This window comes from Lepidochelys kempii, chromosome 8 (assembly GCF_965140265.1).
Source record: "Lepidochelys kempii isolate rLepKem1 chromosome 8, rLepKem1.hap2, whole genome shotgun sequence".
Lineage (NCBI taxonomy): Eukaryota > Metazoa > Chordata > Testudines > Cheloniidae > Lepidochelys > Lepidochelys kempii.
In genome coordinates, this window is record NC_133263.1 from 4,573,499 (window position 1) to 4,597,928 (window position 24,430).

Here is a 24,430-nt window from a genome sequence, read left to right on the forward strand (position 1 = left end):
TGATGAGGAAAAGGCAAAGCAAAGACAAAGGTTTTTCCACTGCATTCTAGGGGCTGCACTGATTCCATTAAGGTGTCTCCAAACAGATAACCCTGTAATCCCAGCACATGCCCAAGAGAAAGTAACCGTACCGTCACGGCTGCTTTTTCTCCCAGCCATTTATCAGTTCTTGTACTGGAGTGTACCGACACTGGATGTTCCCAGAGTTAACCCCTCCCCCAGTCCAGGGCCGATAAGACCTGGCAAACTGGATAAGCAGTAAAACCCTGCTGCCCATGCCACAGAGACAGAGTGCCCCTCTATCAAGACAGGAGCTGAAAAGCTGCAGGGAAAGTATAAGGCAGCTTAGAGGGAAGAGCAAGAGAAAAGGAATGTCCGATTACCACTGCCATGAAGCAGCTGGTGGCCCGGCTCCCTGCCTCAGTCCTTTAATCACCCATAAGCCTGAAGTGATACCCTTTGAAACATGCAGCCATCCAGCTGGTCAGCAGAAGGCGGTCCCTGTAGGGAAGCTGGGGAGAGGGATGCCTAAGGGGGAATAACACTGCCTTAAAAAGAACAAACAAAAGTGCCACACTGGTCGTACTACTGCATATTAAAAAGGAAACAAAATTATGAGGCCGCCACGGCTATTCCCAATAAAAAGGGACAATTTAGGACCAATCCAGTGGTTTTCAGGGCCTCAGTGGCGGGTAAACTCTGGAGATTTATCCCACCCCTCTGATGCCAAAAGGAAGGCTTGCCAAGGAGACAGCTAGAAAGGGCTAGGGGGAGAAAAAACAGGGCTGAATGGAAGGGAATCTTCCAATCTCAAATATAATCGCGTGGCTAGGGGGCAGTAGCCGCTCCCCCCCCCCCCCCCAGCATTTCGGCATCGGGTCCTTCACTCGCTCCGGGTCTTCAGCAGCACTTCGGCGGGGGGAGGCGTCCTTCAGTGCCACCGAAGACCAGAGCGAGCGAAGGACCCAACGCCGAAGCGCTGCCGAAGCCCCGGAGAGCCGCCAGGCGAGTACAACCGGATGGTGCTTTTTTTTTTTTTTTAAACCCATCTCCAGTCCCCCTGTTTTCTCCACCTGGCTACATCACTGCTCAAATCCCTGTGGCTAATTTCCAGCATCCAAATAGAGTTAAGATCTGTTCATAAGCACAGCCAATTACCCAAAACCAAAGTACCATGGTCATCTCATGGCCTAGGACGGTCTGTGAGACCCACTGGTACGGCTGGCATCAGACCATGTTTCCAAACATCCCTAGTAGACAGTTAGTATTCTGCCAGTGACCTGCCCAGGAGCCGAAAAGGGCAGAGCTCATTGCACGACCCGTGAAAAGACCACCTTCTCAAAACATAACTGGGGGGTGGGAAAGCCAACGGGACTTTCAGGCAGGCAAGGCAACCAAGTAACCTTCATCTACAACCACCACTTGTGCTTCTCTTTACCGATACCCCAAAGTGCTACAACGCCACTGTAGCATTGGAGACACTTGCTACAGCAACAGAAGGTGCTTTTCCATTGCTGTAGTAAATCTCACCCACCCCCCCCCCCCGAGAGGTGAGAAATCTTCTGTTGGCCTAGCAAGCATCTATAACCAGGGCTTGGGTCAGCTCAACGCTGTCTCTCAGGGGCGTGAAGCCATGCAGCAAGGTCTACCTAAGTTTCAGGTCGAGACAAGGACTCAGATAACCCTCCCTCTTGTGTGTGATTTCTGGTTCGGCTTTAAACCAAGTTCTGTAGTATCTCTGAATTATTTCTCCATTTTGTCCTTGTGTGGTTCCAGTTCTATTGTTGTTAATTAGTTCAAGCCAGATTTCCACTGAGACTTCAACTGCAGGGTTATCAGCCTATAATCTGTCAAGTCCCTCTGAAATCTCCTTCAAATTGCTTTTGTAAATTTAGGCCCTTGCTTAAAATATGGGCCACATTTGTATCAAGTTCCTTCTCACCATCAGTGCAAATGTCAACACAAGTATTGTACTATGATGCATATGAAAAACACACACAATCTTCCCATGCACGATTGCAAAGGTTGTTGGGAAGCCGACGCAATAATCCTCTTTTCACACAACCAACTGTAAGGCCAACGGTGGAATTTCTGAACTTCCACAACATGGTTTAAGAACTTTGATGTATTATTTCTCTGTCAAGGTTTAGACAGCATGCAGGGCACCCACACCTAAGCAGTTCAGAGTGATGATTGCACCTGTGAAAAGTTACAGGGTTTTTATTTTCGTTGTCCGTGCAAATGACAAAGAAATCCCTGATCTAATTTTTCTCTGCCTTTCTAGCAAAGAAAGTGACTTGTGCACAATATTCTGCCATTTCCTTTTCAGGTAAAAAGGAACAGCTTTAAGTAGGAATGTGTTTCCCTCCCGTATTGATGGTGGCCACGACCAAGTCATTTCTCATGTTCAACTAACTATCTTCCATTAACGTCATCCTCTATGCTTTTGGTTCTTTGCTTTAATTTTTCTGCCATTTCTTCATTTGCAGTAACTTGAACACAACTTGAGTGTTCCTTGGACATACTGCTCCAGACAGGTTCAAAGTGCTTCAGTCACGTCTTAAAACTTCATCTTGTGCTACACGGATGGCAACGTTATCACAGAAGAAGAAAGTTGCAACTTTCTGATCAAGTTCAAGTCTTTACTTTTCAGTAGCTTTTATGATACTTTATCTTTTTCCTGTTGGGGGATTCAAAGACGAGCAGACATCGCTTCTGAATTAAGCTAATTTTTATGAGAAGCTGGAAGGCCTAGAACAGGGACTTGAAGATACCATCATGGCTTCCTTTCTAGCATGGTGGTATAAAAAGTGTCTGGCTTGCAGGAACAAATTCGAAGTTCCTGTTCTTCCAATTCCATAGCTGATGTTCCACTTGACCATGAAGAATCTGAAGCAGCTCATTTTGGAGATGAGCACAAATCCCTTCATCTCATTACTTAACATCTTGAATTTTACTTAAAACTATAAATCAGTTTTCGTTACTTCACTCCACTGAATCACTTGTTTGTTTCAACTTCTTCACCTTCAGGCATAGTGAGCCAGATTAGTGTAACATTTAGGTTTGGTAATCACTAATTACCGTTTTGCAGTATTGACCAGCAGGTTTCACGTTTACTACAGTTGGAATAAGAACCCCCCCATGTGCTGAATTCACAACACTGTGAAGACTTCGAGGGGGTGGGGGGGGAAATCAATAATGAACTAGCCAGTTTTGTATAGAATCACATCATCATATGTCCTACTCACATTCCCATAGCTTTAGTTTAGCAAACTTTGCCCCTCTTACAGCACGCAACTCCACCTAGTCGCTATCACCAACAACCTGACCCACTCCTCTTCTCCTCTAGGTTTCTGGAAATTCTGTAACTTTGTCTCCTAACATACTTTACGGACACAGTAAGAACCTTGATGTTCTCCACACTCGCCTTTTAACCTTTTAGAATAGCTCCAAGTTTTAATTAACAGAATTAAATTACAGCGTAATGCATCTAGTATTAAAAAACATGTTACGTTCATACAGGTACTAGACAGCGAGTTCAAAAAAACCTCTACTACTACTGGGAAGGTGGTGGGCAGGGAGGACAGAAGAGAATCTGCTGGGTCTTTTCACCAACTTGGGAAGGAGAAGGGCTTCCACAACTGTTTATTAGTCAATAAACTATTCTGTTGCACAGGTCCGCTGCCAGTGCACCAAGGACTGTGAAGTGACTCTGTAAGAGAGGGGCACACATCACTGCTCAGCTGGAAAAAATGTGCTCCAAATGTACCCTTGACCCAGACCTAGTCTTTCCCCAACCCTCCAAAAGTTAAGACTGATGCTTTAACCCCAAGATACCCAGCTGGCAAACCAAAGAGCAGAAGATAAGAGTCTACAATTGGCATGAAGGTCAACCTCTTCCCAGCACTTTCTACAGATGCCATTAGAGTTCAAATTTCTCTTTGCGTACAGCCCCAAACCCATACCGAGCAGTCAGCATCCTGCCCATCCTACACCAGACTCTTTTCAGATCCAGCCAACACCACTGTATTTGACTGGAAGGGTAACTGTTGAGCAACAGATCAAACATTCCCCCTCCATGACCTTCACCCCAGGGGAGCGGGAAACTGACAATAACCCAAGTTTCCCCACACAGAAAGTCTCCCGCCTCTACCGATTACCAATACTCCACCACCGCAGGACAGGAAGCTAGGAATGTAAGTAGGCACACATGGCTAGGGAGAGTAATCACACCAGCTACACCTTTTTAAAGCACTGCACCATCCACCACAATTCAGATACTATGATGTGCAAATCAGGGACTTGACTGTGCATACCCAAAAGCACATGCAAAGTTCACAATGCTGGCATTCAACACACATACAGCATACCTACTCAAAGGCTGAAAAAAAGAAAAACAGACCCTATGTTTCTAAATCAATGGAACTAGTCTAACTGCGGCAACTGCTGACATTGCCAGCATCAGCTCATGCTCCCCATGGTAAATCCCAGGGCACAGGAACTACTGCATTAAACGGGTCTTTTCCATTTCTAACTGATTTGATTCTATCAGATCACCCAGTCCAAAAGTGTCCAAAGCCATAGGGAGGTCTTGCAGTGGCAGCTGCTCTTCATCATTTCCAAGTGGAGATCAAAAAGGATCAGAAAAGAGATGACAGAAAATCATCTGCATTTTAAGTTTTAAAGTACACTCAGCTGCCAGCCATGTTGTTGTCCGACAGCACCCCAAATGCAAGAAAGCTTTGGGGAAATTCCCACTGCAGTGAACTTCTGGAACAAAGCCGTATTAATCAGCTACCAATCTGGAGGTAAGGTACAGGTCTGAGACCAAGGTCACTAATTCTCAGCCGCCCTCCCTCTCCTTGCGTAACAGAATACCCCTAGCCAGGATTCCACTAGTTTTTCCCCCACACATGTGCAGAAAGAATTTTGTCATGTGCACCAATATGGACACGGTATGTGACATCACCTCCATACTGGTGCACATAACAAAACTCATGTGGCGGGGCTGGGGTTGAGGGGTTCGGAGCCTGGCAGGGGGCTCAGAGCCGGAGCAGACGAGTGGAGCCTGGGATGAGGGGCTCAGGCAGAGGGTTGGGGGTGGGTGGGCTCTGGGGTGGGGGCTGGAGACGAGGGGTTTGGGGTGCAGGCTTCCCCGGGGCTACGGCAGGGAGAGAGGATTCCCCCCAGCTCTCACCCCATGGCAGCACCTGGGCTGGGGTAGGGTGTGGGGGGATGAGGGGAGCACCTCTCCCCGCCACAGCAGCTCCAGGGCTGGGGCTAGACACCTCTCTCCTGGCTGCGGCAGGTCCGAGCCAGGACTGGGTTGGGGCCAGGGCTGGGAGAAGGGCGCCTCTCCCCTAGCCGCGGCAGGTCCGGGGCTGGGGCTGGCGGGGAAAGGCATCTCTCCGTGTCGTAGTCTGAGTGCCCGTGCAGCACTTAATAGGCTGGTGCGTGGCCACACAGTTTAGAGGGAACCGAGTTCCTAATCCAGTCAGCGTTGCTTTGGCACTGCATGCAGAGTTCCTACCCCACGTGACAGGGACTAATCAAAATACAATGAAGGGCTGGGTGGCGAAGAACAGACCCCTTTAGTTTTTATACATTATAACCCTCAACAGCTCAGAGCTGTCTTGGAACTGGCATGCTGCAGCCTTCCAGCCCCCAGAGCAGACATTCGCCTGCTTGGGAAGGGGCCCGTGCAGGCATCGGTCCACACTAGTCCTCCACAAGCCATCCCATCACAGTGCAAACGATGTGCTCTTTGCAAATTAAGAGGAAACCCCAGCTACGATTTCAGAAAAACACGGCAGTGACATTTTCTGAAAACTTGCAATTAAAGGATGGACCATGTGTTTAGAAACATGTTGACACTGAATATGGCCACAAACCAGCCTCCACAACCATACCTACCAAGCCAGGCATAGGAAGCCATACACCCTGCAGTGTCTCAGTACAGCCACCAGTAGACCCAGTTTTCCAACAGGCTAATCCCAATTTTCACTCTAGGTTGGGACAGCTTTTCAACCTAGCAGCCATTCTGACACACACAGACACCTTCCATGAGCCAAAACTCCCTCTGCAAAGAACCCTGCTACCCAGCTTATTCGACAGCCACATTCAGCTCCCATTTGTTCTGACCAGAGATGTTCAAACACGCAAACAGCTGTTTTAAATAAGCTCTTGCTGTGTCACATTAACTTGTTACAGACCTCTCATCTGCACTCTCCCCCTCGCTTACCTGCTAAGCGGTCATGAGACTATCACTGGCTACCGGATTTTACTTCAGCTACTTCAGTAGCTTCCCCAGATTTACGGTTGGGAATACGCTCACCAGGTACAAAGCTCTGCATAGTTTTTCAGTAGAATTTTAACCCTTGGATTCAGAGAACACAAAGTTGGGACCAAAACACCGATCTGAAGTGAAGCACACAGCAAAAGCAGATGGAAACACGAAGAAGTGGAAGATCACACATTTGCACAAGGCATCCACACCTCTACTTTAGGCCAGGTAACAGCACAGGAGATGTCTGCGGATGTTGGAGTCTTCATGCTACCAGCATAACAATGAGATATCCTAGCACATCAACGACAGAAGATTTCAGCTCTACAGTAACTGCTCAGCCTGCCCAGGGGATTCACGAACATGGTTTTACAGCACACCTTCCATACCCAAGAGAGCCTCAGTTGCATACCAAAGTCGGAATTAGAGCTGCAGAGAGTGAAACCGACATATAGGTGAGCAAATATGGCAACCATTAAGCACTCAGCAGCTGGTCATACAGCCTTGGGCATGAGAGCCTGTAATATTAAAACGGGGGAGGGGGGGGAAGCAGGAGTGTCCCCCATGGCCACAACAGAAGTGTATGTCAGAGCTAGGAATGGATTAGAACCCAAGTATCCGGATTCATTGAGGTCTTGAGGTTTAAAAAGAGCACAGAATTGGGAGACCTTGTTCTCTTCCTAGTTCTCCTAGAGGTTAAATGCATGGCCCTCAGCAAGACAACATCCATGCCTCAGTTTACCTGTCAGTAAAATGGGGGCAATACTTATCCCACAGGAATATTATGAGGCTTAAGTTTCTGTTTATAAAGCCTACCAAGTGTCTAGTGTCTGGAGTTAGGCAAGTACTAGGTTTAATTTTTCACTAAGGTTCAGAACTTCCTAAAAAAAGTCACCCTATTGACAGATGCAGGCATTATCCGCAGCTGGAAATATGGTGGCTGTGCCCTTTAAAAAAAATTTACAGTAAAGTGAAAACACCTGATCTGCCCTTATAACAAGTTCTGGTGGAGTTGGAGAAGGGAGGTAGACTTGGAACGTTTAACAAAAATGATTGAAAAAAGGCAGCCCTGTATTTCAGCCACTTAGCTCTGTCACTGCACCCTGTCTAGGGTGGTATGTGGTGTGTCCCAAATACAATTTCACATTACTTACTGGAATGCCAAAGGATATGGGATCATAATAGGGAAAGGGTGACAGAACCCTGCAACCCATTGCCCTTGTTGCCCATTTAGTGTTGCAGACATGTCTGTGCTCAATTCATTTGTGTGTGTGGATATCAGAAATATTACTGGGTAGGATTTTCAAATGGGCCTAAAGGAGTTAGGTGTCCAAGGCTAATCTCAGCCTGAATGATCACTAGTTTCACAATCTGCACATACCACAGATGCAATGCCAAAAAAAGCTGGAAGGGTTTAAAGCAAAGATTGATAAGAATCACCTGAATTAATTCCTTAGTACTGGACATCTAGAGCTTAGCATCATATCAGGGAATTCTCGACTCCCAGCAACAAGGGGTTATGAATCAGCTCACTGAATACACTGCATTCCCCAACCTTCCCTGAAACAAACAGTGCCGAACAGAGCAAAGGTCCAGAATAAAGCTGAAGGGCACAGGTGTGTGGGGGAGGAGAAAAAGCCCTTTAACCTTTCAGGGCAGGAAGTTCCAGTCCCCTCACACAAAAAGTTACTCAAACCTGAGTTGTGGGATCAGGACTAAAGGCTATTTCAGAAGAAATGAAATCAAGGGGAACAGAGCTCTTGCTGTGACGTTAGGTCTTTGTTGCAACAAAGCCAACAGCACTACACAGCTACATGCCGTAACAGAATAAGAGTTGCCCAACACCTTGGAGATCAGCGCGTGCTGGATTACCAAGCATTGGCTACTCGGCACAATAGCAGTGACTAACTTTCTAGAGTCTAATGAAGAGTTACCTAGATGAAAGTGTGCCAACGGCAAAGCAATCTTCTCACTTGTGTCTCGTCTCGCTGGTGGGAGCTGGTTCCAAGTGCTTCTCCCCACACCTTTGTGGGACGCATCCCCACGGACAGTCAAGGAAGGATGAAAGGGAGCGTAATTGCAGTGTAAGGTTATGCTACCTCTTCCCGCACCTCTCATGTGGCGAGTGAGCCTCAGCTGTGCTTACCCACACATTATTTTATGCCCTTTCCAAACAAGCGTCAGCGGACATTGATGCTTGCTACAAGGAGCTAAGAGGTGTCTTTTGGAAAGCTTTACTTGGCCATCAAGATCAGCTAGAAAGAGAGCATACACCAGACAGTGAGCTAGAAACTGCATTAAAAAAGAAACGAAAAAAAAAAAAAGACCACTACATGCTATGTCTACACTAGAAAATGCCGTACAGATTTTCCAGCAACAGTGCACTTGCACCAGTGCAAGTAATAGCATTAAGAGTTAATGTAGACAGAACTCAGCCATTTTTGGCACTGTCATGAAAACCCAGCGGGTCTTGGTTCCAACAGAGGCTGTAAAATATAGTAGTGCTTAAAGAGCAATAAGTGCCTTGATACAATGTTTCTTTAAGCAAGTGCAGCAGTTTTTCCACAACTGGGTGCTAGGAACACATGAACCCTGTCCACACGAGCGCATACATCGTTGCAAACACCGATGCAGCTGCACAATTGGGGGAAGATTTACACAAAATATTTTTGGAGGAGATTTGTTAAAGGTTTCTCCTCGGGTCATATTCCTTTTCTCCAAAAAATTACCTAGAGATAAATAAAATCTCGATACATTGTTTTTGAAATTTATATATTAAAACTGGTGTAGAGCCACCTCTGGAAATAAAATCACTACCCTTTTCCTTTGCAAGATATTTTTCCTTTCTTCTGTATACACTCTATTATTATAGGGTCGTCTAGGCGAGATAAGCTACTGACTTTCTTTATTTAGACTATAACAGTGAACACATAGTAAGTTGTGTACCAAGGGGCTACAATTACCTGGATCTTGTTACAAGACCGTAATAAGGAGAAAAAGGAAAGAAACCATTACCAGTATCCATGTAAGTTATGAGACCATTCAGATACAAGTCTTCCTGCATTTGACAAACATTACCATTGTGCTAATCTTTAAGAGCCCAACTAAATATTTCCCCGGCTTCCTTATACCTCTGAGTCACTCCCCGAATACATAACTAAACTAGTCAAAATTCTAGGCAGAGAGACTTTGAGCATACAATACTAATGGAATCTCAGCAAATTCACTGCAACTTCTTCTATGCCATCTCAGCAGGTGCAGTAGCCCTTCACCTTTGGAGATCCTGCTGTAAGTCCTGCTTTACAGTATCCTGCCAGAGTCCCAGTACACATACCTCTCAAAGCCACTATACAACACGGGAAAATTACCAACTGTGTGTGGGGAATGCCCAGAACTGGAATTGTAGGGGTATTGCAAGTCTGAATTCAAATACCATCAGCACAGAACAGTGTCGAAAAGCTCAGATTCTGAGCAGAGACCTTTGCCTAAAGAGCATCTTTAGTCACTTAATTCTGTTCTACTGGCTTATAGCATATGCATGATGGAGTTTAATTTTTTTTTTTAAACTATTTAAGGCCCCAAGTCTGCAAAGGCAATTATGTGTAGGGAACCTTGTACCTCTGCTGATGTCCACAGGTTTCCACAAGGGCTCACACAAGCAGACTAGCTGGCAGGGATCAGGTCTAGGATACTTTACACTTCTAGAACTTAAATGCAGCTTTGAAAGCAGTTCTACAGTAAGTTCTTAGTCATTCTGGGTATTTTGAAAAATAACTTTAAACTGCCTCAAATATTTGAGCTTTAGAACGCCACCATTAAACATGTGCAAAAATCAATTTGCTTGGAAGACCTTTAAAGACTGTTCTAACATGCAACTTAAAACTTTACCTAACCAACATGTATCTGTGAAATGGGCATACAAGCGTTGTAACTTTCCAGGAGCTTTTGGTGAGTGTAAGAAACCCTCTACCTCAAGTAGTTAAAGAACTTTTCTTGCTGTGACTGAAACCTACAAATGAAGGAAATATATTCAAGATGGAGCCCATCAGGCAGCTCAGCCATGAATCTGTCCATTTGGGTAGTTTATGACAACCATGTTTGTAAAATAAACACCTTTTTTCCTCCTGTTAATTAATAGGCAGCAAAAAAACAAACAAACAAACAATGCCCCAAGAGCAAAAGAGCAAAATAATATTGACAAGGCCTGTATTGTGTGAACTATAGACAAGGCTGCCAAGCTCCAGAAAATGCCCTACCAGTCAATTTCACTGTTTAACACCTTAAGGAATACTCTGACTGAGTGGAACAGAATTCAGGTTGTTACAATATTATTTCCTTTCAACAACTAATTTTCCCCACAAGAATAAGTTGTGGAGTTTCTCTCCCCCCCCGCCCCCTCCAGAAAAGCCTAGCAGTGTTGCAATTCAAGTGCTGAACACTGGTTGTATCTTTCTTGAAGTACATTATTTTTTCTTTGAAAAAACAAAGATTTTCCCATCCTGATAACAGGACCAGTTCCAAAACATGCTGTCTTTTGTCCTTTAAAACCTGAAATATTAATGCATAAGAGATGAAGGCAAGTCAAAAGACTTTTATTGCAGACCTTGGGTATACTTTTAATCCATTCTCACCGCAAGTCTGTAGTCCTATAGCTTTGGAGTTTAGGATAAATATTGTAATTCACAAAGCTCTACACAGAGGATATGCGCAGAAAGTAACAGATGAAGTCTTTTCTGCTTACATCACAACCAACTGGATCAGCCTCCTGAATCACAAAAAGTTTGTACTGCACTTTGAAAATGCTAGAAGTGCTAAAAACTCTATAGAGAATGGCTATTTCAGAATGCGGCCCAACAAAGCAGCATTAGGAATCCTCACCGCTGCACGAAGGTGTGAGGAGATCAACTTTAGGTCATACAACAAGTAGTAAACTGAGGCAGCAAAACAGTCAGAACTTTGTTAAGACAAGACATTCTTATATCATTCCATGGTTTCACAGACTAGAGCAGTTTGCCTCCATGGAGATTTTTGCTGTGCACCATTAAGTTATCTCCTATATGCTCTTTCCCACTAAAAAAAGTATTCCAAGCAGATACTGCAGAGTTGTCCATCTTTCAAAGATCAATAACTATGATGATTCATCATGTTAGATGGTACCAGCTTTTGCAAAATGATGGCACACGCACTGATGAGAAACCAGATGTCATAGCTGGGAATGTAATTTAAAGTTTGCAAGGGAAGGCTGAAAAATTAAAAAGCCCTCATAAATGAGAGATCAATTTAAAATTCTCGGTATTTTCTCCTGGCAGGGGTTCCCTTCATGCTAAAACAGTTTATTTCTCCTGATGGAGGAAATATCTATTACAACGTGCAAGGAAATGCAAAGCATTCAGCATTTCCAATCTTGGCCTAAAAAGAATGGTGGAAGGAAGAATGCACAATGTAAAAGGCAGTTGTTACTAAACTACAACTGAACCACCCCTCCCTCCCCCCAGTAACTTTTGGGGGAAGAGGGGCTGAAGTTACACCACAGAATCAGCATTGCAACATGCACGATTACCAGAAAGCTACTCTGAATTTCCTTTGGGCCAAGGATTTATTCCAAAGGAGGGGGTGGGGAGAGAGAGTGTTGTTTGTCCAGCATATTCACCCTCCCTTTCCCATCCTCCACACAGATTCAATGCTGGGAAGGGAGGGTTACGCACTCCGGCTATGGAACTGCACAGAAATGAAGGATTGAGGCCTACATGTCACCGTGCCAGCAAAGCAAGGGAGACAGGAGTCAAGGGCCCAGCCGCATTAAGCTACAGAGGAATACGCACACGTGGGGAGGAGGAGGAAGAGAACTCCGTTTCCCCACACACCGCAGGGCCGCTGTGAGAATGGAGAACACGTGGGGTTCAAGGGGAATCCCCCCCCCAAAAAAAGACATAGCGTGCTCCGATCAATGGTGCACTGGATCAGACACAGGAGAGGCCGGATAGGGAGTGGGGGATGGGCGAGGGCTGGCAGATCCCCTCCCCCTCGCCCCCCCCCAGCACAGCTTGTCTGTCACCCTCTAAAGCTTTGCAGATTCTTGCTGGGGCGCAAATCGGCGGGAGAGGGGGCGATCCGTGCCGGGAAAGGGGGAGAAGAGGAGAAGGCCCCGCGGCGAGCCGGGGGCGGGGGGGGGGGGTAGAGAGAATCACATGCTCGCAGCAGAAGAAACCACGTTGTCTTTACTGCTGCAGTGGAATGCCGGGAAGGGGAGGAAGCGCCGAGCGCAGCCACCCAGCCCCACACGCGCGCTGCCCGGATCGAACGCTCAGTCCGCCGCCGTGGAACGTCCGCACCGCGGCCTGGAACGTTGCAACAGCGCCGTGGAACCCTGGGCACGAAAGCAGCCGCCCTCCCCTCCCCCCTCCACCACCTCCCGGGCCCCAGAGCCGCATGGCCCGGCCGGGCCGCTCCGCCTGGGCTAGGCGCCGCTCCCCCTCCCCCGCGCACACATGCTTCTCCGCCCTCATGGCTCCCACAGGCTGCAAGCCTCCTCTTTTCCCAGAGAGCCGGGGCTGCTACAGAAATCATAAATCCACGTTCCCCAGATGACCCCCGCCGCCCCCCCGGGCACCCCCCCCCAAAACGTGCGCCCGGCGAGGATGAAGGCCGAGCGTGGCGGCGTGCGATCGGCTCCCCCTCCACGCTCCAAGGCCACATGACACGTTTCGTTCTCCCCACGCCGGGTCGCCGTCAGCGCGTCCCGATATTCGTAGCACCCGGGCAAACTTTGGCACGCGAATCCAGGCAGCCCGCGAGGGCACGGAGGGCGCTTTCTGTTTCTGGCCCGTGCCAAATAGACTCATTAAGCATTCACAACGTGGGAAACACGGCAACGCTAAACGGGGGGGGGGGGGGGTGATCTATGATCTATTCCGAACAAGCCTCCCCCCCCTCCATACACACACACACACGGGGGGGGGGGGGGGCCCTTCTCAGCATTTGTGTTACGGCCCCGGGTGGGGGGGGGGGAGCCTTTCATAAAAAAGGCAGCTCCCGTGTGCCCTGGACGAGCGTGTGTGTGAGCCCGAGGCCTTCGCGACCACGCTTTCCTCCGGCCGCCCCCCGCCCCCCACCCGAGCTCACTCCCCCAGCCCGTGCGCGGGGGCTGAGCGGGGACAGGAGCCCCAGGCAGGGGGTAGATGAAACAGCGGCGGAGCCAAGCAGGGTGGGGTTGGAGGACCAAAAAAAAAAAAAAAAAAAAACCCAGAGTCACCGTACTGCAGACCAGAGATCCCGCCCCCCCCCCCCCCCAACCCAACCGCGCCGCACCCCGCCCCGGGGTCGCCCCCGGACCCACCTGGGGGGGACTGTCCGTTGACTGTGACCACGGCCACCGGGGCGTTTTTAGTCCAAGGGTTCACCTTGGGCGGGGGGGCCTCGATGAATTCCTTGCGCCCGCCTCCTCCCGGCTCGCCGCCCTCCTCGCCGCCGCTGCTGCCCCCCGCCTCGCCCAGCAGCCGGTTCTCGCCCCCTCCGCGCTGCTGCAGCAGGTTCTCCTTCTCCTGGTTGTTGCTCTCCTCCTTCTGCTGCTTGATGCTGGGGGGCTTGGGCGCCGCGCTCCGCCGGGGCTGCTCCCCCGCCGGGCCGCCGCCGCCGCCGCCCCCCTTGGGGCCGCCGTCCGGGGCGCCCCCGCTGCCCTCCTCGGCGGTGGCCTTCTCCCCGTGGGGCATGAGGGGCTCGCCCTTCTCCCGGGCCCCTTCCTGGGGCTTCTTGATGAGCAGCCCGTGCTCCTCGGCGGGCAGCAGGCGGTTGCCGGGCAGGAGAGCCTCCACCTGGGTCGCCATCTGGGCTGCGCCGCGCCCCCCCGGCTGCTGCTCCAGGCGCTCCCCCCGCCGGGCGGGGCCCTGCTCAGCCGCACGCCGCCCGGAGCAAGTGGGGGGGCTCCCTGCACCAGCTCCCCCGCCCGCGGCGCCCCTCCAGCCGCAGCAATATGGAGAAGCACGGAGACCACGCGACTGGCACGGGAGCGCGCCGGCCGGCGGGCGCGCGCGCGCGCACCCCCCCCCTCCCTCGCTGCCCGCCGCCGCCGCGCGCGCACGCAGCAGCGCCAGCTCCGCCTTGGCAAGGGGTGGGGGGGGAGCGCGCACGCCGAAGGGGGACGGCCCGGGCCGGCGGCGCGCACGCGCCTGATGCAATTCGCGGCGGTGGGAGGAGCCCCTTAAAGGGGCAGCGCCTGCGGGGGGGGGGAGCCCCGGGGGTGCGGGGCAGCCTGCGTCTGCGGGGGGCCTGGCTGCTGGGCTGGGCTGGGCTGCTCCGGCCTGGGTGCTTGCTCTTCTCCTCCTCCTCCCCCCCAGCTCTGCACCTGCACCCCAGCTCCCCTCTGTGCAGGCCCCTGGCTGCTCCCCAGGACCCCCCCCCCACCCCCAGTCCCGATTTTATAGGGACAGTCCCGATTGTGGGGCCTTTTTCTTATATAGGCTCCTATTACCCCCACCCCCTGTTCCGATTTTTCCACACTTGCTGGCTGGCTGGTCACCCTCCCTCCCGCCCCAAAGCTCCTGGGCCCTGCACTCCCCAGCCCGTAGCTGTCTCCCTATTCCCAGCACGCCCTTGGCATGGCCCCTGGGGACACTTTTAGGGGCAGGAGTGGGAAATACAGCATGGGATTTGAATAGCTTGTCATCCTACTTTAGTATTCTCCCTTGTATACAGGTACATACGTTTGAGGCGGTTCTGCCAATTATCAACTAAGCTGCAGTATTTTCCATACCAGACATTTCAAACCACTGTATAATTTACCTGTTATTGGTGGTTGTCACCATGATCCTCCCAAACTCACATTGTTTCCATCCGATTTAATGTAGTTCACGGGGGGGGGGGGGGGGAGTAGGACTTCAAACCAAAGAACCCCTAAGAAAAAGGATGGCGTGGGGGGCTGTCTCCTTTTTATTGCCACAGCCGACAAGACCGGTCTAATACTGCAGTGATTCTCAGTCAAGGCATCCTATATTCACGACAAGCCTCGTGCGATCCCATATTCTATATTTAATAGCTAAGGGAATGCTTTACTTCTCTCCAGCACTACCTTCCATCTAGAAGAACTGGTATTTAATGTATAATAGGAGCTGCGCTCACAGAGTCGAGACACCCCTAGGAATATTGAAAGCACGACAAGCTGCAGCTTCAAGGTAGTGGTGCATGGGAAAAAGGGAAGAGGGGGGTTTTAAAGTTAGCTGTTAGGAAGAAAAGGGAAAATGAAAGAAAAGTCATGAAACAAAAACAGGAAAGAAAAGACATTAGACAAAGTCTTGGATGAAGAGATGAACTTTGCACTTTTTTATGAAGGACAATAGGGGTTAAAGTTCTAACAGACCCCCAGCCGGAGTTTCAAATAGCCAAGACCCCTCCACGGAGAATGTTTTGCCTCCGGCCGTCAACAGTACTTGTAACTCGTTGGTCATTATGTCCCCTTTTGTGCCCGACCCACAGAGCATGCAAGTCCATTGCAGCCTCCAGTTCAGAACCTGGCTCTTAGCTCAAGCTGTAGAGACCTGTGCTTTCCACTATGCAGGTCTCCAATTCAATTCCACATGTGGCGTTTGTCAAAGAGAGACAATTAGGTACTGTTGTCAGGAGCAGTTCAGATATCATGGTGGCCCATGGGGCAAGAGAACAGTCCTAGGGGTTCCTCTAATCTACCTTAGCTGGCAATTGAGTGCACTGTGGTCCCACCATCCTAGAGCTGGATGTGGGAATGGTGTGGGACCCAGCTATGCTGGCTCTGGGCCAGCTGATATGTCGTGTCCCCCTTCCCCCCCCCACATTGGGATAATTTGCAGCTGGCCAAATCTAGATGATTTCTGACCCCTCTGTGCTGCCAAAGAGGCACAAAAGAATCCGAACCCAGGGGAGAGTCTGGTTTGTGGTCTCTAAGACAAATAGGGCATTATAGATTAAAACCAACAACTTCAATAGTGTTTAAAACCAAACCGGAAGCCATGCAGTGTGTGGAGCACAGGGATAACATGCTCATGTGGATCAGCTGCATTTTCCCCGCTAGCTAAAGGTTCCCAGTTATCTCAAGGGTCAGCCCTAAGTAAAGTTCACTGTAGCAGTACAACCTAGCGGTGCCCAAGTTGTGCATGACTGAGGTGAGGTCCACATCAGTAAGAAAAGGTGGCAACCTCCCAGCTAGCTGCAAATGGAAAAGAATGTGGGACCAACACTGTTGCCATCTAGGAATCCAAGACCACGCGGGTGGTTGGACAAGCAAGAGGCACAGAAGTGCCCCAAGATCATCTTTGAGCATCTTTGGCGCAGAGCGGGCAAACTCCAGCAAGAGATGGAGTCATTACAAGGCCCTGTCAATTTCTTTGCTTTTCCTTCCCCAACCCCCCATTTGATCATCATCATCTCTCTCTTATGTGGATGAAGTCTCAGCCAGTTCATTCTTATTGAAGTCCTTGGCCAAGCACTGGAAAAGCAAGGAAACGGCCAAGTCTGGTTCTGATGAAAAGGACACAGATGTGAGTGTCACCAGCACTGAAAATTTCTCAGTCTGCTCTAGCAGCTTCAAACAAACAATAAACAGGAGGGGGATGACAAGATGCGACCATATGGGGTCCCACATGAGAAAGCCATTGGGGCTGGGGGAGAAGGGAAATGAATCCTTACCCACCACCATCCTCAAGAACCCGACAAGTGACGCCTTCCTGATGAGGCCACATATAGAGAGCTCACGTGTAAAAACCTGCCTGTCTATGTGACTGTCCAGGTAGAAGCATCAGTCAAATTATAGCTACAAAATTGCAAGGAATACCTACAGTCACTGCAACTGGTCCTATTTACCCTTCCTTAATTCCAGCCACATTGTAGTCCCCTGTGAAATATTTGTCCTGTCCATGCCACACCTAAGCTTGTCACGGTAACAATCTGTCTGCTCTGCACTGTACAGTCATTCAAACCCACCCGCGGGGAGAGGGTGCCATTCGGATGTGACTATTTCCAGGGCGCGGTGCAAGTGACAGATAGGCATCTGCTGCTGCTACTACCCCCTCGTTTCTGCTTCTGTCATACTTACCTGTCAGTGTTTTTGGGGCACAGCTGTTTCTATATTTAGTCTGCAAAACTGACGCCTGGATACCAAAAGATGATATGTTTATGATTCCGCTTTCAGGCCCAGAAAAGAAGGAGCATGTAGACACACGTGCTGGGGTCCTTGCCCATACCTAGGGCTGTGGGCACTACAGTAATAACGAATAATAAATATAGGACAGACACACTCAAACATACATTATGCCCAAAAACAGTATACAGAAACACACAACTAAGTCTGCACTGGCATGCACACACCCACGAGGATGCACAATACTTGCACACATTTTATTTCAGTCTCTTCCTCCTTTAGCAGGATGTTCAGAAGATGGGAGGTTACCACCCAAGCAGCACCTCTATATTGTAAGCTGTCATTTCCATTGCAAACTTTGGTTTTCAGCGGGTTAGTTATTCAGCAGGTTTTTTTTAATTTGGACCAACATGGCTGGGTTTTCGCTTTATGGAGTTTCTATGGTAAGAGTATAAAAATCTGAAAACATTTCACCCTGTACAACCTGTGTCTATTTACAGAGAGTATATTATTTACAGAGCACCTTCTGTGTCTCTGTTATTGGCACTTAGGTCTTTTACCTGCCTGTTCTAGTGCTTACGTTAATAGGAGGAGACGGTCTATGATAAATTGTATTGCTCTAACCCATGTGGACCAGCCAAACAGCTGCTCTCGTCTTCATGGTTCTGCGAGTGATCACCTCTGAGTCCCTGTAAAGCAGCATTATGAGACTGCTCCAAGAAAAACTTAAATAAGGTTTGTTAAATTAAATCTTAGTGAGGCTTTGTAAGGACAAGCGGAATGGCGGGGGGAGAGAGAGCGGCTAACATCTTAATGCTCAACAGCGATTGCTGAGATGGGGAACGTACCATCAATACCACTGAAATGCACTGGACTCACCACGTGGAGTGGAAAGATGAAGTTTAAAGAACTAGAAGCTGTGCTTTCTTTGCTGTATTTCAGCACAGAATGCACACAGAATGGCAGCATTCCCTCGGAAGTGCCGGGCTTTAGAGAGTTTATCTGCCGATTTCACTGATATTTTTAGGGCCAAATTTGCAAACAGTGGTGCTCAAGTGGTACATTCAGAATCCGTAATAGTGCTCTCAGTTACCTGTTATCATGTGTGAGTTAATGCAATTTTGGCACCAATCTTTCAGAATCTGGCCTTAAGGATGAACTGTAAAGCAATGAAAAACGAAGGCTAGATTTAAGTACTAAATGACTCCATTAACCAGGCTGTGTGGGCCATTCAGCACACAGGCATGTTTTACCTAACTCTTTAAAATCATTTTTTCCCCTCTCTGAGATTCTCTTGGTCCTTCTTGAGTCCCTGAGGGTTTCCCAGATCTGTGAGGTCACAGTATGATGCAGCCTCGAGGATTGCAATGAGACTTCTGATAGTATGTGTCACATTCTGGGATAGTTTTAAGAAACCAGGAAGTAAATCACGAAAGTTAGTTACAACTAGATAGACAGGCCCAGGCAAATGTCAGAGTATCTAATCTGAGCTTCTCCCAAGGTTCAAGGATGTTCATATATGGGATTTGGTTTGCCCCATTTCTGGCTAAAAAAACCCACAATTCTCATTTTTGCTGTGCAGGGCATCTGAATTCTTGAAAGCCTAGTCTGGCATGCTATGCAATTCCTATTGGTTTTAATTGGCAACATCGCTAAACACCCATGTGATGCTTTGAAAATGTATCTCAATATAGTTCAGCAGGTGTTGTGTGTGTGTGTGAGAGAGAGAGAGAGAGAGAGAGAACATTCTTCCTTGGGAGCCACTTTTACATATCTATGAAGTTGATACATGGCCTTGGTCCAATTACTGTGCTTTGCTGGTCTTCTCTCAAGCATCACTGTTCTTTAAGGGAGGAATGTTCTGAGCCCATTGGTTGAGGAGAGTTCCTTCTACCTCTCTGCAGGTGAGCTGTGTTCAGAGCAGGCAAAGACTAAGTTTAGTGTAAACAGACTCCTAGCAACCTGCCCATACTCCAGTTCTATCTCTATTTCCTCAGCTCGCAGATGCTAGTTGAGTTCTTCTCCTCCATCCCCCACTACCCAGCAGGGAAGACTGACTGTGCTACAATGGAACCGAACTAGGCTCAGTCCGTTAGCAAACCCAGTAGGGCTGGGGCATATGCCAGGAGCCCGCCTCCCCACAGCAGCACTGTGGCAAGGTGTATGGAATGGCCACAATAATACTATTCCTTCGGCCTGAGCGGCCAGCCAATATTTGGAGCTCTGCCAGGTTGTTTCCCATAAGAGGAGAAAGTGATGTTCCAATGAGTCAGGTACTTCTTTGGTACAATCCTGTTTCATTACAAAGAATGCACACAAAGCCCAGTTTCCCTGAGCACAGGAGAGACAGACCACAGCAGGCAGTTTCCTTGCTCATGATTTTCAAGCCACTCCTGTTGCCCCAAGGAACTCCTGTCTGCGCTCCCTCTCAGGGCCATGTTCACAACTGCTTCTCTCACTGTCTGCTGGCTTTTTGCCTTTCTTTCTGCCTCTGACACACAGAGACCAAGGCTGAGCCACTGTATTTGCAATCAGTTGCCAGCCTTGCATGTGGCCTACTGCCTTGGATGGTGGTTTCCATTGTCTTCAGATATCTTAGTCCATATAGGAGCTTACTTTGGTAAGTTACTAAATGAAGCTGTACTAGGGTAAATCCCCATTTGCCCTGGTCCAGCACAGCTGCATTAGGGAGAGCAGTGTTGCCATCTCACAATTTTATTGGGAGTCTCATGAGATGCAGTGTTTTTCTTAAAATACCCCAACTAACATGTTTTAATTAAACAGGATTTAAAAACACGTTATCACTTTAGGCCTTGTTTAGAGTTAAAAAAAAAAAAGGTATTTTTTTTAAATCAAGTTAGCTAAGATGACTTGAAACACCCCTGGATGCCCAGTGTAGACACAATTTAAACACCTTTACAATCATGTTAGTTGGTGGTGGTGTAGCCTAGCCCAGTCCCTCTCCTCTCAGAGTCGATCATTAACACAGGTTTTTTTAAGGAATTAAATGGTGTCTCCACTAGGTGCTATCTGGTGTTCTAAATTGTTAGATAATTGCATTAAAAAATCCCCAAAACCCTGTTTTTTCCTAGTCTAGAGTCTAGACAACACCTAGATTCTAGGGTTGACCATGACATCTGTTAAATGTTGTCTACATTAGATACTAACACCTTTTTAAAACACCACTTGGCTACCAAGTTTTAATTAACACTAGTGTTGTTTTTAAAAGTGTTCTCATCTTGGGTGGACAGTGTTTAACACTTGTCAGCTGGTCATGGTCAACCTTAGGGCCTTGACTAGACTAGGGAACAAAGTAACAACGTGTCTGGTGGTTTCTTTTTTTCCCCCTCCAAATTTTGCCAAAAATTTTCAATTTTCTCTCTGGAAAATCTAAACAAAAATATTTCCCTTTGGCTCAGGAAGACCCAAATCAAAACATTTTGAGTGTTGAACCACACTGAACCTTTCATTTTGAGTTAGTTTGATGTTCAACTGCCAAGCTGCAATGGTGCATGATGGAAGATGTATTTCAGTTGTCTCATATGCCTCATTCTTCCCTATGAGCCAGGCTCTCTGGCTGGACTACATCTCCCATGATGCACTGCAGCTCTCCTCTGGCTGGAATGACGCAGGGTGATGTAGTCTAGCAGGAGAGAATAGGGACGTGAGCCCACGGCTCAGATGCAGATTAATATTGAACTGGCCCAAAATGAAAGGTTTTGCCAACTCCAAATAGAAAAATTTCACAGTATTTTGTTCCAGAAAACATTTTGATATTTCAAATTTGTGTCCCAAATCAGGATGAAGACACAATGCCAAAATATCAGAATTTCCTGTAGGACAGAAATTCCAAATTTTTTATCAGCTCTAAAAAACACAAGCAGGTGCAAGCAGATGTCAACCTCAGACACTGTGCCATGCTGCAGGGAGCTGCGCCAGGCGTTGTGAAATAGGTGAAACAATCCATGGGCCCCATAATGCTACCAGGGAGCGCCAAGTGTGGCTGCAATGCACTGTGGCCACCGAAATCAGGATGGCTAATGTTTCTGCAGCAGCACTGTGCTTTCATTTGTGCAGTTCCATCAGTTAGTTTCCCACCAGTTCATGTCTCCAGTCCAGACGCAGCCGTGCACAAAAGCAAAATCAGCAGCCAAGCATGCACACAAGTTCTATTCTGCATTTTAACACCAACGCACAACAGGCAGATTATAACTGGCACTCCCATAAAATTCTTTACCTGCAGCCATGTGATTCTCAGAAAGGTGTAAAATTCTTCCCTATCAGATGAATAACATTGCTTCCATGTAGATCCTTATAACTCAAAACCCCTCTGATCACCTTGAAGGGCAACCGTATCCAGACCAATAAATGGCTTTGGGAGAATAATTTTTGATCCATGGAATAAGAGGATCACTGCAAATGAATCCTGTTGTATTCCCATAGGCGGGCTTTTGCTGAGGGGGACACCATGGGCCAGGTTCTCAGCTTCGCAGTCTGAGTCTTCCAGGCCAATATCTAGATGTGTTGCACATGCACTATTCAAGAGACCCGCTCACACTTCCCCTCGCTCAACAAGTGCACACATGGCCACAGTTCAACAGGCCATTTACACGCAGCTAGAAACAAGTGTTGTAAACAACCTCCTTCCCTAGGGAGAGCAAGTCGGGAGGATCCACTGCAGCTTGCAAATGTTTTCCCTGCCACTAAGAACGAGTCACCAGGACAGCAGTCAGCGAGCATCCCAGGCGTTGTGTATTGGAAAGCTGCTGTGTAATCTTTGCCATTATTTTGCTGTAACTGGACTGGGGAACACGGGACAGGAAGGGCCCTCCTGGGTCATCAAGTCCAGTCCTCTGCTATCGCAGGCAACCCCCTAATATCATCCTGTTAATAAATTTACCAAGTTCCATCTGAAAACTAGTTTGGTTCCCCCCCTCACCAGTAGTCCCACTGGAAATACTGTTCCAGAACCTCCCTCCTCTACTTTCCAATTTCCAGTCTAAATGTATTCCTGCTCAGTTTATACCTGGGGTTGGGGGGAAGCGTGATATAGGTTTACACTAGGATGTTGGCCACAAGGTAGCTGTGTCAGTGCAAACCCATAATAAAGGTGCAGTTTAATCCATCAGTTTGGCACCAGATGATGCTATATCCCTCTCTGAGCCCTGAATGATTAGGGGTGGTGGGTGCGAACTGGTTACCCTACACTTAGGGAGCCGAAGGATGCACTGGATGAGCCTGGGGACTTGTGGAAAAGTAGCATGTGATCATGTCATCAAAGACGGTATCAGGTGTATGCCAAGGGGGCTGAATTAAGTTGGCACAGGTAACCTGAAGACTGTTATTAACTTTTGAATGCTGGCTTTGCAACCACAACGTTCTTTTAGTGTAGGCTTTTTAAGTGTTATATGGATGGAGGATGCAGTTCAGGAAGCTCCTGGAGCTCTGATGCGTGGATGGGGTTTTTATTCACTGTACACCGGTATTCTCTCGTCCCTGCTCCAGAGGTGCTGCGCTAGGCTCAGTTTTCCAGCTTTTTCTTATCACAGACCTCTGGGGCCGCACACTCAGGAGCTGGACTGAGGAGGACATGTGGGGGAGAAGGGAAAGGGACACTCCCACTTCAGCTAGCTTTCCCCCCCGCACTGAAATATCACTGAGTCATCGCTGCGTGCTCTCCTTCACTCTCTCTGGCCTGAACATGCAGCATCTCCGTGCTCCCTGTTTAGCTGCTAGGGCTATTTCAATAAGAAAGCAGGGGAAAGGAGATCAGACGCAGCCCTCAAAACACATCAAGCCACTCTGGCTTTTTGGGCTCTAAATGGAAGTGTCCTGCAGTGGGTTCGGCTGGAGGGATCAGGGAGGTTTGGGTGGGAGATGAGCTACCTCAGCCTCACAGGCAATTCATTTGCTTCCCCAGACATTAAGCTCCTGCATCATCAAAGCCACCAGATCACTGAAGTGTGAGCTGATCCACGCCCCCCTCCCCCCCTCCGTGAAATTGAAGATCCACTAAGCTAAGTGTCCCCCCCTCTGACCCTTATGACACTGTGGCATGCCCAGCTAAACAACTCCAGCCTTGCAATAACACCCTGTCAGCAACTGGTCAGTGAATCAGAGGTAAAAGGGTTTCAGTAATGAAGTAAAGTGCAGTGCCAGCAACAGGCCATGGGCTACTATTGTACAATCACAGGCTATGGTACACAGAGCAGGGATTAAGAGATCTATGTCGACAGCGTGCCTGTATACATAAACATTGCAGTGGAAAGGGTTTGCGTTGGTGCATTATCCCCAATGAAGTCATCTGTGATAAAAATTGAGCTCGGAGCAGGTTGGCACACAGTGAGTAACTCCATTTTAGCCCCACCCACTGCCCCACAGGATGGCAAGAAGCCTGGCCTGGCGTGGGGGGAGGGGCTCATTGGGGAGGCGCATCCATCCAGGGGGAAGCCAGCACACAGGTACAGTGTAAGCCAACTTGTCCACCCTGCACCAAAAACTTCCCCCTCCAAAGAATAAGCCCCAGTAGGCCAGATTTTGCCCGGCCCCACACCCATGCAACCCCTCTGAAGGAGTCAGTGGTGCTGCCTGGGATCAAACAGAGCAGAATTTGGCCCTGTGTACTTAACTGGGGTCATGGTCTCAGAAACGTACAAAACCAAATTCTGCCACCTTCAGTTGCACTCTGGCAGCCCCCTTTAATAAACTGCACAGAGGTAGCAGGCTTTGCTTTGCTGACTTGGCTTGGAGGCCTAATCCAGCACTCTGCATTGCCATGCAGAAGAACCTCTGAGGAGCGACTAGACTGAATAGCTCCGACAACAAGCCCTGCCCAGTCAACCTCTGTTGGGAAGCTGAAAGCTATAACACAACTGGAATGGAGAAGAGGAAAGAGACCCTAACACCCGGACCTGCCTTCCTCCCTGGGAATGCACTGAACAGTGTGTGTCCCCTATGAAATGTTTAGCTCATCCCATTTTAGGCCATGCTAGCTAATGTGATATACATTCATTCCATAATTTCAGGGTCCCATTGTTCATGTC

General features: G+C 48.4%; 1 protein-coding gene across 3 annotated transcripts in view; it reads right to left on the bottom strand.

The window, feature by feature from the left end:
- The window catches only part of LARP1 (La ribonucleoprotein 1, translational regulator), a 77,858-nt gene extending 63,532 nt beyond the window's left edge, over positions 1–14,326 (bottom strand). For 2 of the 3 annotated variants that reach the window (XM_073355235.1, XM_073355234.1), the window contains exon 1: positions 13,620–14,326. In XM_073355235.1, coding sequence (XP_073211336.1) covers positions 13,620–14,106 — 487 coding nt within the window. In that variant the 5' untranslated portion in view covers positions 14,107–14,326. The remainder of the gene's footprint in view (positions 1–13,619) is intronic. The other variant, XM_073355236.1, reaches the window with a different exon arrangement.
- Between the last annotated feature and the right edge of the window lie 10,104 nt (positions 14,327–24,430).